Genomic DNA, 16060 nt, shown 5'->3' on the forward strand with positions numbered 1-16060 from the left:
GACATTAATTTATGAACATATTTATGACAGAACTGGAGCATCCACTCATTAATTGGCTGAAACTGAAATAACTTGCAGAACAAGTATTCTCATGTTCTTTTTCTGTGGTTGGTAACTAAACTGTCCCAGACATTTTTGGCATTCACTTTCACAGGTGGGGCAGTCTAACTACACTTTTCAATACTTAAAAACTGATACATTGTAATCCTGCATTTACATTCCCGGAATTAATGTTTCCTGTTGTTTACTCTTCTTCTTCTTCTTCTTCTTCTTCTTCTCCCCCCCCCCCCCCCCCTTCCTCGATCCTTTCAAATTACAAATATTCATTCCCATCCGCTTTTCCATTGTAATTATTTTTCCTGCAGTTTACACTTAATGAAACAGTAGCAGAGGAATTAAATAAAAACGGTAACATATATTATGTGGACACTTCAGAGTGGCAATTTTAGGTGCATTGTTTTTGCAACTATGGTTGCATATTATACTGGTATAGATGTCAAGCCTGAATTGCACTATGCATGCCTCTAACAGTGTTAGCAACAACTCGGCTGTAGCCTTTACGAAATGCTTAGTGTATTCCACTTTTCTTTTTGTTGTATATTGCTCATTGTTTTTTTACTTTGAAGTGAATGAAGAGACTGATTTGGTCCATGACGACCCTCGTCAGACCGGAAGGGATCAGATGACTATTATACCATTTCTGCTTTTGTAGTAGCACAGAATGCGGATTTGGACAACCAACCATGCCAGAGGGATGTGGGAGTAGTTACCCCATTCCTCTCCTTTCCCTTGGAGCAGTCTAAGTACTCATTTGTTTGCACTCGCAACTGACTGCCGTGTTATTGTGTCTCATTCTATTTGAAACACAGTGACACTGCCAGAGCATTGGCATACTTATAAACATTTTGCAGTAAACTTTCTTGAGCACTGTTCTCCTTCATTCTGAATTAGTTGAACTTTTTAAAATATGTAACAATTCATGCTGCTAGTGCTTTATCTCCTAACAATGCCAACCTAATAAATAACTATACTGTAGTGCTGTAATCAAACGAAGTGTTGGGTTGTGATAAAATTCCAGGGTTAGGCCAATCAGAAGGAAAATTGGCTGTGATAAACAAAAGCTATGGCAGTGTTTTTTCTGAATAATGCAGGGTGGTCCATTGATAGTGACCGGGCCAAATATCTCACGAAATAAGAATGAGACGAAAAAACTACAAAGAAAGAAACTCGTCTAGCTTGAAGGGGGATACTAGATGGCACCATGGTTGGCCCGCTAGATGGTGCTGCCATAGTCAAAAGGGTATCAACATTTTTAAAAAAAATAGGAACCCCCATTTTTTATTACATATTTGTGTAGTATGCAAAGAAATATGAATGATTTAGTTTTACCACTTTTTTCGCTTTGTGATAGATGGCACTGTAATAGTCACAAATATGTAAGTACGTGGCATCGCGTAACATTCCGGCAGTGCAGATGGTATTTGCCTCGTGATACATTACCCGTATTAAAATCGACCATTTACCAATTGCGGAAAAGGTCGATATCGTGTTGATGTGTGGCTATTGTGATCAAAATGCCCAACAGGCATGTGATATGTATGCTGCTCGGTATCCCGGACGACATCATCCAAGCGTCCAGACCGTTCGCTGGATAGTTGTTATTTAAGGGAACAGGAAGTGTTCAGCCACATGTGAAACGTCAACCACGACCTGCAACAAATGATGATGATGCCCAAGTAGGTGTCTTAGCTGCTGTCGTGCTTATTCCACACATCAGCAGCAGACAAATTGCGCGAGAATCGGGAATCTCAAAAACGTCGGTGTTGAGAATGCTACAACAACATCGATTGCACTCGTACCATATTTCTATGCACCAGGAATTGCATGGCAACGACTTTGAACGTCATGTACAGCTCTGCCACTGGGCACAAGAGAAATTATGGGACAATGACAGATTTTTTGCATGTGTTCTATTTAGTGACGAAGCATCATTCACCAACAGCGGTAACATAAACCGGCATAATATGCACTATTGGGCAATGGAAAAGCCACGATGGCTGTGACAAATGGAACATCAGCGACCTTGGCGGGTTAATGTATGGCGTGGCAGTATGGGAGGAAGGATAATTGGCCCCCATTTTATCAATGGCAATCTAAATGGTGTAATGTATACTGATTTCCTACGTAATGTGCTACCGATGTTACTACAAGTTGTTTCACTGCATGACAGAATGGTGATGTACTTCCAACATGATGGATGTCCGGCACATACCTTGCTTGCGGTTGAAGCTGTATTGAATTGCATATTTCATGACAGGTGCATTGGTTGTTGAAGCACCATACCATGGCCCACACATTCGCCGGATCTGACGTCCCCGGATGTCTTTCTGTGGGGAAAGTTGAATGATATTTGCTATCGTGATCCACCGACAACTCTGACAACATGTGTCAGCGCATTATCAATCCATGTGCGAACATTATGAAAGGCAAACTACTCACTGTTGAGAGGAATGTCGTTACATGTATTGCCAAATACATTGAGGTTGATGGACGTCATTTTGAGCATTTATTGCATTAATGTGGTATTTGCAGGTAATCACGATGTAACAGCATGCATTCTCAGAAATGAGAAGTTCACAATGGTACATGTATCACATTGGAACAACCGAAATAAAACATTCTTTATTTTAATTTAAAAAACCTACCTGTTGCCAACTGTTTATCTAAAATTGTGAGTCATAAGTTTGTGACTATTACAGTGCCATCTATCACAAAGTGAAAAAAGTGGTCTAACTAAAACATTCATATTTCTTTACGTACTACACGAATATGTAATAAAAAAAACGCAGTTGATATCCGTTTGACCTGGCAGCACCATCTAGAGGGTCAACCTTAGCGCCGTCTGGTTTCCCCCTTCAAGCTAGACAAGTTTTGTTCTTTGCAGTTTTTTTTATTTGACGCTTTTTTGGTGAGATATTTGGCCCGGTCACAATCAATGGACTACCCTGTATAAAACTACCTCTGAGCTGTCACAGATGTGAGGCCGTCTATGAAAAACATAAGACAGAATCAAAATTGGTGGCATATTATTTCGTAAAAGGAGGAGGAAGCGGTATTGACTTCGTTTTGCAGGCAGATGTTAGCAGGAGGTGAGTGTTCTTTAACGTGTAGTGATTTTGAAGGAGGCAATTAGATTGGGAACTAAAGTGAAGCCTTACAATACAGTCACAAATGCCAACACTTTTGGCACTTCTTTCCGATTTTGATCCAGTTTCATAGGTGTTGGTTAGGGTGAGATCTAATAGAACTTCTAAAATTTAACAACACGTGTTGCTGTATAGAATGAAATTTTGTCATTAGGTCCTCCATATTACATAGAGTCAACATCACCTGATGCCAAGTTGTACCCTGAATGTTGTATAATTTCTTGTAAATATCAGTTTTAGTATATGATGTAGCAAGCTTTACAGTATGAAGGTAGGTATACTTATTGTCTACAGTTTAATGTCATGCGTATGTATTTAACATGTGGCCAGGTCTTGTAATCACTTTCAACTTAGGCTAAATTTTTAATCTACGAATCAAAACTTTTGAATTCACTTGTTGTTGTTGTGGTCTTCAGTCCTGAAACTGGTTTGATGCAGCTTTCCATGCTACTCTATCCTGTGCAAGCTTCATCATCTCCCAGTACCTACTGCAACGTACATCCTTCTGAATCTGCTTAGTGTAGTCATCTCTTGGTCTCCCTCCACGATTTTTACCCTCCTCGCTGCCCTCCAATACTAAATTGGTGATCCCTTGATGCCTCAGAACATGTCCTACCAACCGATCCCGTCTTCTGGTCAAGTTGTGCCACAAACTTCTATTCTCCCCAATCCGATTCAATACTTCCTCATTAGTTATGTGATCTACCCATCTAATCTTCAGCATTCTTCTGTAGCACCACATTTCGAAAGCTTCTACTCTCTTCTTGTCCAAACTATTTATCGTCCATGATTCACTTCCATACATGGCTACACTCCAAATACTTTCAGAAATGACTTCTTGACACTTAAATCTATACTCGATGTTAGCAAACTTCTCTTCTTCAGAAACGCTTTTCTTGCCATTGCCAGTCTACATTTTATATCCTCTCTACTTCGACCATCATCAGTTATTTTGCTCCCCAAATAGCAAAACTCCTTTACTACTTTAAGTGTCTCATCTCCTAATCCAATTCCCTCAGCATCACCCGACTTAATTCGACTACATTCCATTTATCCTCATTTTGCTTTTGTTGATGTTCATCTTATACCCTCCTTTATGACACTGTCCATTCCGTTCAACTGCTCTTCCAAGTCCTTTGCTGTCTCTGACAGAATTACAATGTCATCGGCGAACCTCAAAGTTTTTATTTCTTCTCCATGGACTTTAATACCTACTCCGAATTTTTCTTTTGTTTCCTTCACTGCTTGCTCAATATACAGATTGAATAACATTGGGGAGAGACTACAACCCTGTCTCACTCCCTTCCCAACCACTGCCTCCCTTTCATGTCCCTCGACTCTAATAACTGCCATCTGGTTTCTGTACAAATTGTAAATAGCCTTTTGCTCCCTGTATTTTACCCCTGCCACCTTTAGAATTTGAAAGAGAGTATTCCAGTCAACATTGTCAAAAGCCTTCTCTAAGTCTACAAATGCTAGAAACGTAGGTTTGCCCTTCCTTACTCTAGCTTCTAAGATAAGTCGTAGGGTCAGTATTGCCTCACGTGTTCCAACATTTCTACGGAATCCAAACTGATCTTCACCGAGGTCGGCTTCTACTAGTTTTTCCATTCGTCTGTAAAGAATTCGCGTTAGTATTTTGCAGCTGTGACTTATTAAACTGATAGTTCGGTAATTTTCACATCTGTCAACACCTACTTTCTTTGGGATTGGAATTATTATATTCTTCTTGAAGTCTGAGGGTATTTCGCCTGTCTCATACATCTTGCTCACCAGATGGTAGAGTTTTGTCATGACTGGCTCTCCCAAGGTCGTCAGTAGTTCCAATGGAATGTTGTCTACTCCAGGGGCCTTGTTTCGACTCAGGTCTTTCAGTGCTCTGTCAAACTCTTCACGCAGTATCGTATCTCCCATTTTATCTTCTTCTACCTCCTCTTCCATTTCCGTAATATTGTCCTCAAGTACATCGCCCTTGTATAGACCCTCTATATACTCTTTCCACCTTTCTGCTTTCCCTTCTTTGGTTAGAACTGGGTTTCCATCTGAGCTCTTAATATTCATACAAGTGGTCCTCTTTTCTCCAAAGGTCTCTTTAATTTTCCTGTAGGCAGTATCTATCTTACCCCTAGTGAGATAAGCCTCTACATCCTTACATTTTTCCTCTAGCCATCCCTGCTTAGCCATTTTGCACTTCCTGTCGATGTCATTTTTGAGACGTTTGTATTCCTTTTTGCCTGCTTCATTTGCTGCATTTTTATATTTTCTCCTTTCATCAATTAAATTCAATATTTCTTCCGTTACCCAAGGATTTCTACTAGCCCTCGTCTTTTTACATACTTGATCCTCTGCTGCCTTCACTACTTCATCCCTCAAAGTTACCCATTCTTCTTCTACTGTATTTCTTTCCCCCATTCCTGTCAATTGCTCCCTTATGCTCTCCTTGAAACTCCGTACAGCCTCTGGTTCTTTTAGTTTATCCAGGTCCCATCTCCTTAAATTCCCACCTTTTTGCAGTTTCTTCAGTTTTAATCTACAGGTCATAACCAACAGATTGTGGTCAGAGTCCACACCTGCCCATTATGTAATCTATCTGATACCTTTTAGTATCTCCAGGGTTCTTCCATGTATACAACCTTCTTTTATGGTTCTTGAACCAAGTGTTACCTATGATTAAGTTGTGCTCTGTGCAAAATTCTACCAGGCGGCTTCCTCTTTCATTTCTTTGCCCCAGTCCATATTCACCTATTTCGTTTCCTTCTCTCCCTTTTCCTACTACCGAATTCCAGTCACCCATGACTATTAAATTTTCGTCACCCTTCACTATCTGAATAATTTCTTTTATTTGATCTTCAATTTCTTCGTCATCTGCAGAGCTAGTTGGCATATAAACTTGTACTACTGTAGTAGGTGTGGGCTTCGTATCTGGCATATAAACTTGTACTACTGTAGTAGGTGTGGGCTTCGTATCTATCTTGGCCACAATAATGCGTTCACCATGTTGTTTGTAGTAGCTTACCCGCATTCCTATTTTCCTATTCATTATTAAACCTACTGCTGCATTACCCCTATTTGATTTTGTGTTTATAACCCTGTATTCACCTGACCAAAAGTCTTGTTCCTCCCGCCACCGAACTTCACTAATTCCCACTATATCTAACTTTAACCTATCCATTTCCCTTTTTAAATTTTCTAACCTACCTGCCCGATTAAGGGATCTGACATTCCACGCTCCGACCCGTAGAACTCCAGTTTTCTTTCTCCTGATAACGACATCCTCTTGAGAAGTCCCCGCCCGGAGATCTGAATGGGGGACTATTTTAACTCCGGAATATTTTACCCAAGAGGACGCCATAATCATTTAATCATACAGTAAAGCTGCATGCCCTCGGGAAAAATTACGGCCGTAGTTTCCCCTTGCTTTCAGCCGTTCGCAGTACCAGCACAGCAAGGCTGTTTTGGTTATTGTTACAAGGCCAGATCAGTCAATCATCCAGATTGTTGCCCCTGCAACTACTGAAAAGGCTGCTGCCCCTCTTCAGGAACCACACGTTTGTCTGGCCTCTCAACAGATACCCCTCCGTTGTGGTTGCACCTACGGTACGGCTATCTGTATCACTGAGGCACGCAAGCCTCCCCACCAGCGGCAAGCACTTATGAACTAGAAAACCAGAGAAAAAGAAATATCATCCGAGAAATAGAAACAAGCTATAATATTGAATTTTTTCATCGAAAAATATGAACTATCATCAGGCTACCTTCCATTCAGAATGCGGTTGCACTCAGCTACTGTAATACAGACTTGTAAATTATAGAGTGCAGCAGTCAGTCATCCATTTTAAATTTTATTATGCAGATCTAGATTTTGCCTAGAAGCTAGCCATTCTCAGTGCTAAGAATACAGGAAGTACATAGTCAGATGATGTCATCAAAAGTTACAAGTAATGGCTTAACTCATATGGTTTGTATATTACATACCACTATTATTTCCGCTCAAAGCCTGTAAGTCCCTGTTGATCATGCTTCACCTGCAGTTCATTGAATACTACTGTTTGTGGAAGGCAGCCATACTCGATTTCTCCATGGTATCTTTTCTTCCCAATATGATGTGTATGGCTGCATATTTACTTACAACAAAACATAAGGTGCCATTTTGACACCCAGTGTGAGGTTGCTGCATAAGTGCGGGAAGGGCAGGTTCCTCGACCTCCTAGAAGAGTTAGAGATCTTCTGCCATTGCAAAAATACGGACAGCAACCTGATTAATTATGAGGTTGTTATGAAAAATGCGCTGTTCTGGGAATTGTTCGAAGATTTGTTGCTGGGAAACAGTGTAGGGTTTGACCCAGGGGGAATGAGGTAATACCTGCCGTCTTGCCAATATGTAGCAGCCATTTGCATAATACTGTACGAATACATTGATTATAATTCTGAACCAACAGAATTTCTTCCATGATAACTTCAGCTCAGATACATATACAGTATTATTAACAGCAATTCAGTATATTGGTTGTTTTGCATTTACAACGAAAATCGGTTTTAAGGGATAATGGGGTTAGCATCCTCTATATCTATAGCGGAATAGCCAAATTGCACCAACCACGCATCTGACTGACATTTGGCGCCATCTAAGAACTATTTAGTAAATATGATGAACAATATACTTCTTATGTTTTAATAAAGGGAGATATAAAGTTTAAAATATTTAAGGCAAATCAACTAATAGGTGTATACAGCAAGTGTCTTCTTCTTGTGTCCTATAAATTTTTAAAAAAATCGAAAAGTTTTACCCATCTGACATAATTTAGATGTTTTAATAATAAAAACCGACTCGCAAGGAGTGAACATGGAAATTTTATTACGTGCTGGCAAATATGAAATAAGTGGGACTACAATGTAAAGAATTTTATTTACGGTTCATTTTATGTAATTCTCATGCAGATTTGAAGTGGTTTACTGCCTTTGAATTTTATATATGTAGTTCATGTATACGGCACCATGTAACCAACCAATGTGTTCTCCATACAGCCCGGCTTCTGCAAACAGTAGTATTCAATGAACTGTGGGTGAAGCCCGATCAACAGGGACTTACAAATCTCACAAACCTAAGTACTGTCAATTCGACTAAATACTTAGGAATTACAATTACGAGCAACTTAAATTGGAAAGACCACATAGATAATTTTGTGAGGAAGGTGAAACAAAGACGGAGCTTTGCGGGCTGAACACTTAGAAGATATGACAAAGTCGCTAAACAGACAGCCTACATTGCACTTGTCCATCCTATGCTGAAATATTGCTGCGTGGTGTGGGATCCTTACCAGGTGGGATTGACGGTAGACATCGAAAAAGTGCAAAGAAGGGCAGCTCGTTTCGGGTTATTGCACAATAGGGGTGAGTGTGTCACTGATATGATACGCGAATTGGGGTGGCAGTCACTGAAACAAAGGTGATTTTCTTTGTGGCAAAATCGATTTACGAAATTTCAATCGCCAACTTTTTCTTCCGAATGCGAAAATATTTTGTTGAGACCCACCTACGTAAGGAGAAATGATGATCATAATAAAATAAGAGAAATCGGAGCTCGAAAGGAAAAATTTAGGTGTCCCTTTTTCCCATCTGCCATTCGAGAGTAGAGTGATAGATAAGTAGTATGAAAATGGTTCGATGAACCTTCTGGCGGTGACTTAAGTGTGAATTGCAGAATAACCATGTAGATGTAGATATGCTTTGAGCGGAAATAATAGTGGTACGTAATATACAAACCATAGGTAACACTTGGTTCAAGAATCATAAAAGAAGGTTGTATACATGGAAGAATCCCGGGAATACTAAAAGGTATCAGATAGATTATATAATGGTAAGACAGAGATTTAGGGACCAGGTTTTAAATTGTAAGACATTTCCAGGGGCAGATGTGGACTCTGACCACAATCTATTGGTTATGACCTGTAGATTAAAACTGAAGAAACTGCAAAAAGGTGGGAATTTAAGGACATGGGATCTGAATAAGCTGAAAGAACCAGAGGTTGTACAGAGATTCAAGGAGAGCGTAAGGGAACAATTGACAGCAATGGGGGAAAGAAACACAGTAGAAGAAGAATGGGTAGCTCTGAGGGATGAAGTAGTGAAGGCAGCAGAGGGTAAAGTAGGTAAAAAGACGAGGGCTGCTAGAAATCCTTGGGTAACAGAAGAAATATTGAATTTAATGGATGAAAGGAGAAAATATAAAAATGCAGTAAATGAAGCAGGCAAAAAGGAATACAAACGTCTCAAAAATGGGATTGACAGGAAGTGCAAAATGGCTAAGCAGGGATGGCTAGAGGACAAATGTGAGGATGTAGAAGCTTATCTCACTAGGGGTAAGATAGATACAGCCTACAGGAAAATTAAAAGAGACCTTTGGAGAGAAGAGAACCACGTGTATGAATATCAAGAGCTCAGATGGCAACCCAGTTCTAAGCAAAGAAGGGAAGGCAGAAAGGTGGAAGGAGTATATAGAAGGTTTATACAAGGGCGATGTACTTGAGTACAATATTATGGAAATGGAAGAGGATGTAGATGAAGATGAAATGGGAGGTAAGATACTGCGTGAAGGGTTTGACAGAGCACTGAAAGACCTGAGTCGAAACAAGGCCCCCGGAGTAGACAACATTCCATTAGAACTACTGACTGCCTTGGGAGAGCCAGTCATGACAAAACTCTACCAGCTGGGGAGCAAGATGTATGAGACAGGTGAAATACCCTCAGACTTCAAGAAGAATATAATAATTCCAATCCCAAAGAAAGCATGTGATGACAGACGTGAAAACTACCGAACTATCAGTTTAATAAGTCACAGCTGCAAAATACCTACGCGAATTCTTTACAGACGAATGGAAAAACTGGTAGATGCGGACCTCGGGGAGGATCAGTTTGGATTCCGTAGAAATGTTGGAACACGTGAGGCAATACTGACCTTACGACTTATCTTAGAAGCTAGATTAAGGAAGGACAAACCTACATTTCTAGCATTTGTAGACTTAGAGAAAGCTTTTGACAATGTTGACTGGGATACTCTCTTTCAAATTCTGAAGGTGGCAGGGGTAAAATATAGAGAGCGACAGGCTATTTGCAATTTGTACAGAAACCAGATGGCAGTTATAAGAGTCGAGGGACATGAAAGGGAAGCAGTGGTTGGGAAGGGAGTGAGACAGGGTTGTAGTCTCTCCCCGATGTTATTCAATCTGTATATTGAGCAAGCAGTAAAGGAAACAAAAGAAAAGTTCAGAGTAGGTATTAAAATCCATGGACAAGAAATAAAAACTTTGAGGTTCGCCGATGACATTGTAATTCTGTCAGAGGCAGCAAAGGACTTGGAAGAGCAGTTGAACGGAATGGACAGTGTCTTAAAAGGAGGATATAAGATGAACATCAACAAAAACAAAACGAGGATAATGCAATGTAGTCAAATTAAATCGGGCGATGCCGAGGGAATTAAATTAGGAAATGAGACACTTAAAGTAGTAAAGGAGTTTTGCTATTTGGGGAGCAAAATAACTGATGATGGTCGAAGTAGAGAGGATATAAAATGTAGACTGGCAATGGCAAGAAAAGTGTTTCTGAAGAAGGGAAATTTGTTAACATCGAGTCTAGATTTAAGGGTCAGGAAGTCATTTCTGAAAGTATTTGTATGGAGTGTAGCCATGTATGGAAGTGAAACATGGACGATAAATAGTTTGGACAAGAAGAGAGTAGAAGCTTTCGAAATGTGGTGCTACAGAAGAATGCTGAAGATTAGATGGGTAGATCACATAACTAATGAGGAGGTATTGAATAGGATTGGGGAGAAGAGAAGTTTTTGGCACAACTTGACCAGAAGAAGGGATCGGTTGGTAGGACATGTTCTAAGGCATCAAGGGATCACAAATTTAGTATTGGAGGGCAGCGAAGAGGGTAAAAATCGTAGAGGGAGACCAAGAGATGACTACACTAAGCAGATTCAGAAGGATGTAGGTTGCAGTAGGTACTGGGAGATGAAGAAGCTTGCACAGGATAGAGTAGCATGGAGAGCTGCATCAAACCAGTCTCAGGACTGAAGACAACAACAACATGAGTTAAGCCATTACGTGTAACATTTAATGGCATCATCTAACTATGTACTTCTTGTGTTCATAGCATTGAGAATGGCTAGCTTCTAGCCGAAATCTAGATCTGCATAATAAAATAAGTCCCTTGAAAAGTGTATGAATGTTTTACAGTATAAAAATGTGTAAATAGAAATAATTACTTTTGATTGTTGATCATATGAAAAGCTTTTTAACATTCCTTTAAATTTGAAATATTAGAGGCTTATAAACAGGACTGTAAATCATCCTTAAAACTTCTTCATGGGTGAGACAGCAAATGGACATGCATTTGAATGTCTGCCAATATTTTACCAGTCTTCTGTGAATTATGCCCTCACTTTCTTTTGAAAACATTAAATTTACACTAAGAAAACAATTCTCTCAGTGATGAAATATGAATAACTGTCACTTTGTTAGCTACCACAAAAATTCAAAAATCTTAGCAGTAGTGCTTTCAAATCAAAACTGAAGAGTTTCCTCGTGGGTCACTCCTTCTATTCTATCGAGCAGTTTCTTGAAAAATTAAGCTGATTCTTGTTGTATTGTTGATTGTGTTTACTTAAATTTATGGCGTTACTTTTTTCGGGTTCATAAACATTTTATTTTTTGTGTGTTATTACTTTTACATTGTAATTTCATGTAATTACATGTTCTATGACCTTGGAGATTTGCTCCTCAATTTGGTCCTACGGAACTTGTCGTGTAAATAAATAAATTGTTAGTATTAGCTTACACTGCAATCCCTTATAAGTTTGTCACCAATGGAACTCGTGCTAAGTAGAATTTGTTTTATGAGTTAAACTTAATTTTTATGCCAAGTTGTAGTTGATGCAGTAGTTAAAATATTTAGGCCTCTCCTACTGTTTAAACAGCGTTACAGAAAAGATTTGTTACCTGTAATAAAGATAAATTTCAGTGCAGTATCGCTATAAATTCCTGGGTAAGTAATTATTTCTCTTTAAAAAAATTTAGCACTTACAAAAACTACACAGTTCGCTAATAATCCACTTACAAAAAGTCGAAATTTTCTTGAAAACACATTGTGTGAAGTGTTCCTAATATATCTGATGACTAGATTCAGGAAAATAACAAGAACTTGTTAAAACTCAATGTAGGATACACCCTTCTTATCACCTTTGAGCACCTTTACTCTTTGTGCCTTACTGATCACATACACATAATCTGGACTTTTCCAACACTTTTCTGTGCTATCACAGTATACCTGTATTTTGTTGATTTCCTTCTTGCATTTTGAAACTCCAGCTAAATAAGTGTACCTGCCATGGTCTTTTCCACAGTTTGTTCTGAACTCGTAACTTCTTGGAGATGGTGTCTTACCACAGAAGCCATCCACCACACCTTCATACCTTTCCCATGAGATATTGCAAAGAAAATCTATTCTACATATATTCCAAAACCTTTCATCAAGTAGCAGAGTTTATAAATAGTAAACTTGTTCTTAAATATTTTCACGATGTTTGCTCAATAGTCATTGTGGAAACCTATACTTATGTTATTATACTGCCTTTGTCAGCTTTTAATAGGTGATTGCCTAAAGGAATTATCTTTTAGTTCTCTGTGAAGCAAATTTTATTTTGCACTTACTTTATATTGCAGTTGACGCTACAAAGTAACTAAAATATGCACTGGATATAATTTTTTCATATTCTTTGCTTCCTGCTACATAGAGCAGACTGATAACTGGAAAAGGATTTGTGTAGGAAGACCTTTACTGTCAGTAAGTGGACACCTCAGTCTGTTTATTTCCTAAGGGCAACAAGACACAGTGCAGCCATCATTGATGGGAATGGCAATAGGGAAGACATGGCACTCGAAATTACAGTAAACTAGTTTTAGAATTAAAAGGCCTGTTTATCGCAGTTACATGCCTTAAAAACACTTTAAGAGAAGAGAACTTGTACTATTATAGTTTCTTAAGTTGCAGTTTCAGTTTGAAGCAGTCAAAGCAAAATCACTGAAAGGAAAAGAGATAGGAATTTTATGATTGACTGAGGGCATTTAAAGGACCATCGCAGAAAATGGAAAAAAATGTGAGCAGTTAAGACAGACCTTGGCCAGCAGTGGTAGCCTTACAGTTTTAACACCACCAGTGTTATATTTACTTTACTATCCAACAAATGTGACAGTCAGTGCGGAAAGTATAGTGTAGAGAAGCAGAAAAAAATAGGTTTTTGGTTCCTTTTCTCTTAATATGCTAATATAGGTATTATTATTATTATTATTATTATTATTATTATTTGTATCCAGGGCTCTGACAGTGATTCCTGCAGTTGGAGTGACTCTGACTCAGATTCAGGCAGTACATCATGCAGTTCGCACAGTGGTCGTTCCAGTCGTTCTTCCAATACCCATCAGACTTTCTCTATAAGAGAAAACAATTTTGATCAGGTGAGTTGCCATCTTCTAAAGCATTTGCAGTGGCTATTGTATTAGAATTGAGTATATGTATAGAATTATTGGTAATGTATTGTTAATTATTAATAGCACATTTACTTTTAAGTGAACATTATTTTGTATGAGTGAAGGAGTTGTTTTGACATAATTGAGAATTGACACACACACACACACACACACACACACACACACACACGCACTCTTTCCTTTTCACAGTTCATAAACCCTACTAATGATTAAAAAGAGTTGCAAAGTATTTAGTGCAGTCGTGTTGCAACTGACAAGGGTGTGGACCACAGACCTTTCATCGTTCGTTTATTTTTATAGTTTTAGTTCTCATCTACATCTGCATCTACACCCTCCAAACCACTGTGAGGTGTATGGCAGGAGATCCAACCTATTGTATCAGCCATTAGGGTTTTTTCCTATTCCATTCATGTATGGAACAGGATCAGAATGAGTATTTGAATGTCTCTTCATGTACAATAATTATTATAACCTTATAATCATGAACCCTGTGTGAGCAATATGTGAGAGATTGTAATGTGTTCCTAGAGTCATCATTTAAAGCCAGTTCTTGAAACTTTGTTAATAGATGTTCTCGAGATAGTTTACGTATATCTTAGTCTTCCAATTCATTTCCACACTCTCCAATGGATCAAACATATCTGTGACCATTCATGCTTCCCTTCTCTGTGTACGTTGCGTATATCCTCTGTTACTCCTATCTGGTATGCATCTCACACACTTGAGCAATATTCTAGAACCGATCACCTGAGTGATTTGTAAGCAGTCTTCTCTGTAGACTGATTGCGCTTCACCAGTATTCTACCAATAAACCAAAGTCTACTACCTGCTTTACCAAGGACTGAACCTATGTGATCATTCCATTTTCTATCCCTGCAAAATATTAACACTCGGATACTTGTATGAGTTAGTCGATTCCAGCAGTGACTCATTTACATTATAGTCATACGATACATCATTTTTTTGTTTTTTTGAACTGCACAGTTTTACATTTCTGAACATTTAAAGCAAGTTGCCAATATTTGCACCACTTTGAAATCTTATCCAAGATCCGACTAAATATTTATGCAACTTGTTTCAGACAGTACTTCATGTCAGATAACTACATCATCTCCAAAAGTCTTGTGGTTACTATTAATGCAATGTTATTAATGTACAACATGAACAGAAAGGGTCCAACACACTTTCCTGGGGCAAACCAGAAGTTACTTCTACATCTGACGATGATTCCAAGATAACAACTACATCCTCGCTACCAAAATGTCCTCTATCCACTCACAAATTTCACTTGATACCCATATGATTGTAATATATTAAAAATAAAGATTCCAAGACTTACCAAGCGGGAAAGCGCCGGCAGACAGGCACATGAACAAAACACACAAACACACACACAGAATTACAAGCTTTCGCAACTGGCAGTTGCTTCGTCAGGAAGGAAGGAAGGAGAGGGAAAAATGAAAGGGTGTGGGTTTTAAGGGAGAGGGTAAGGAGTCATTCCAATCCCGGGAGCGGAAAGACTTCCCTTAGGGGAAGTAATTTTGACAATAAGTGTAGTTGTGGCACAGAGTCAAATGCTTTTCATAAATCGAGGAGTACTGCATCTACCTAACCGACTTGATCTAAAGTTTTCAATATGTCATGCCAGAAAAGTTCGATTTGGGTTTTACGTGACCTATTATTTCTGAATCCATGCTGGTTGGCATTGAGGAGGTCATTATGTTCAAGATACCTCATTATGTTTGAGCTCAGTATATGTTCTAAGACTCTACAACAAATCGATGTCAAAGGTACTGGAGGGTAGCTTCGTAGATCACTTCTACTACTCTTCTTGTAGGCAGTTGTGACCTGTGCTTTTTTCAAAGTAGTGTGCATGGCTTTTTTGTTTGAAGCACCTACAATAGACTATCTAGAAGAGGGCCTAATTCAGCTGCCATCACTGTATAGAATCTGACAGGAATTCCATTGGGCCCTATAGCTTTGTTCAATTTTAATGATTTCAGCTGTTTCTCAATACTGCTCTCAGTTGTTTACTAAACTGGTGGAAGGAAATGCATCTCAGAATTTAGTGATGATGTGCTTTTGAGTATTTAGGGATTACATCTTCTGTGTGTAATCAGCTTTTGTTCCCTCTGACACGCGTGTAGTTGATTCTCGCCTCTCAGTATTGTAATGTGTAGTCATTTGTGCACATGGTAATTACATATACTCCATAAAGACTTAGGATAATGGATCGTGGAGGGGGGAGATGGTCTTTTTTTGCATTCTTAGTGTTGTATGAGAGGTAAAGTCTGTCACTGTGTCTGG

At 38.9% G+C, this 16060-nt stretch overlaps 1 protein-coding gene across 2 annotated transcripts in view; it reads left to right on the plus strand.

Moving 5' to 3' along the window:
- The window catches only part of LOC126281722 (histone-lysine N-methyltransferase ash1), a 322515-nt gene that overhangs the window by 27054 nt on the left and 279401 nt on the right, over window positions 1–16060 (plus strand). For both annotated transcript variants that reach the window (XM_049980899.1, XM_049980898.1), the window contains exon 6: window positions 13580–13720. In XM_049980899.1, coding sequence (XP_049836856.1) covers window positions 13580–13720 — 141 coding nt within the window. The remainder of the gene's footprint in view (window positions 1–13579; window positions 13721–16060) is intronic.

Source organism: Schistocerca gregaria, chromosome 7 (genome assembly GCF_023897955.1).
Source record: "Schistocerca gregaria isolate iqSchGreg1 chromosome 7, iqSchGreg1.2, whole genome shotgun sequence".
In the NCBI taxonomy this organism is placed as follows: Eukaryota; Metazoa; Arthropoda; class Insecta; order Orthoptera; family Acrididae; genus Schistocerca; species Schistocerca gregaria.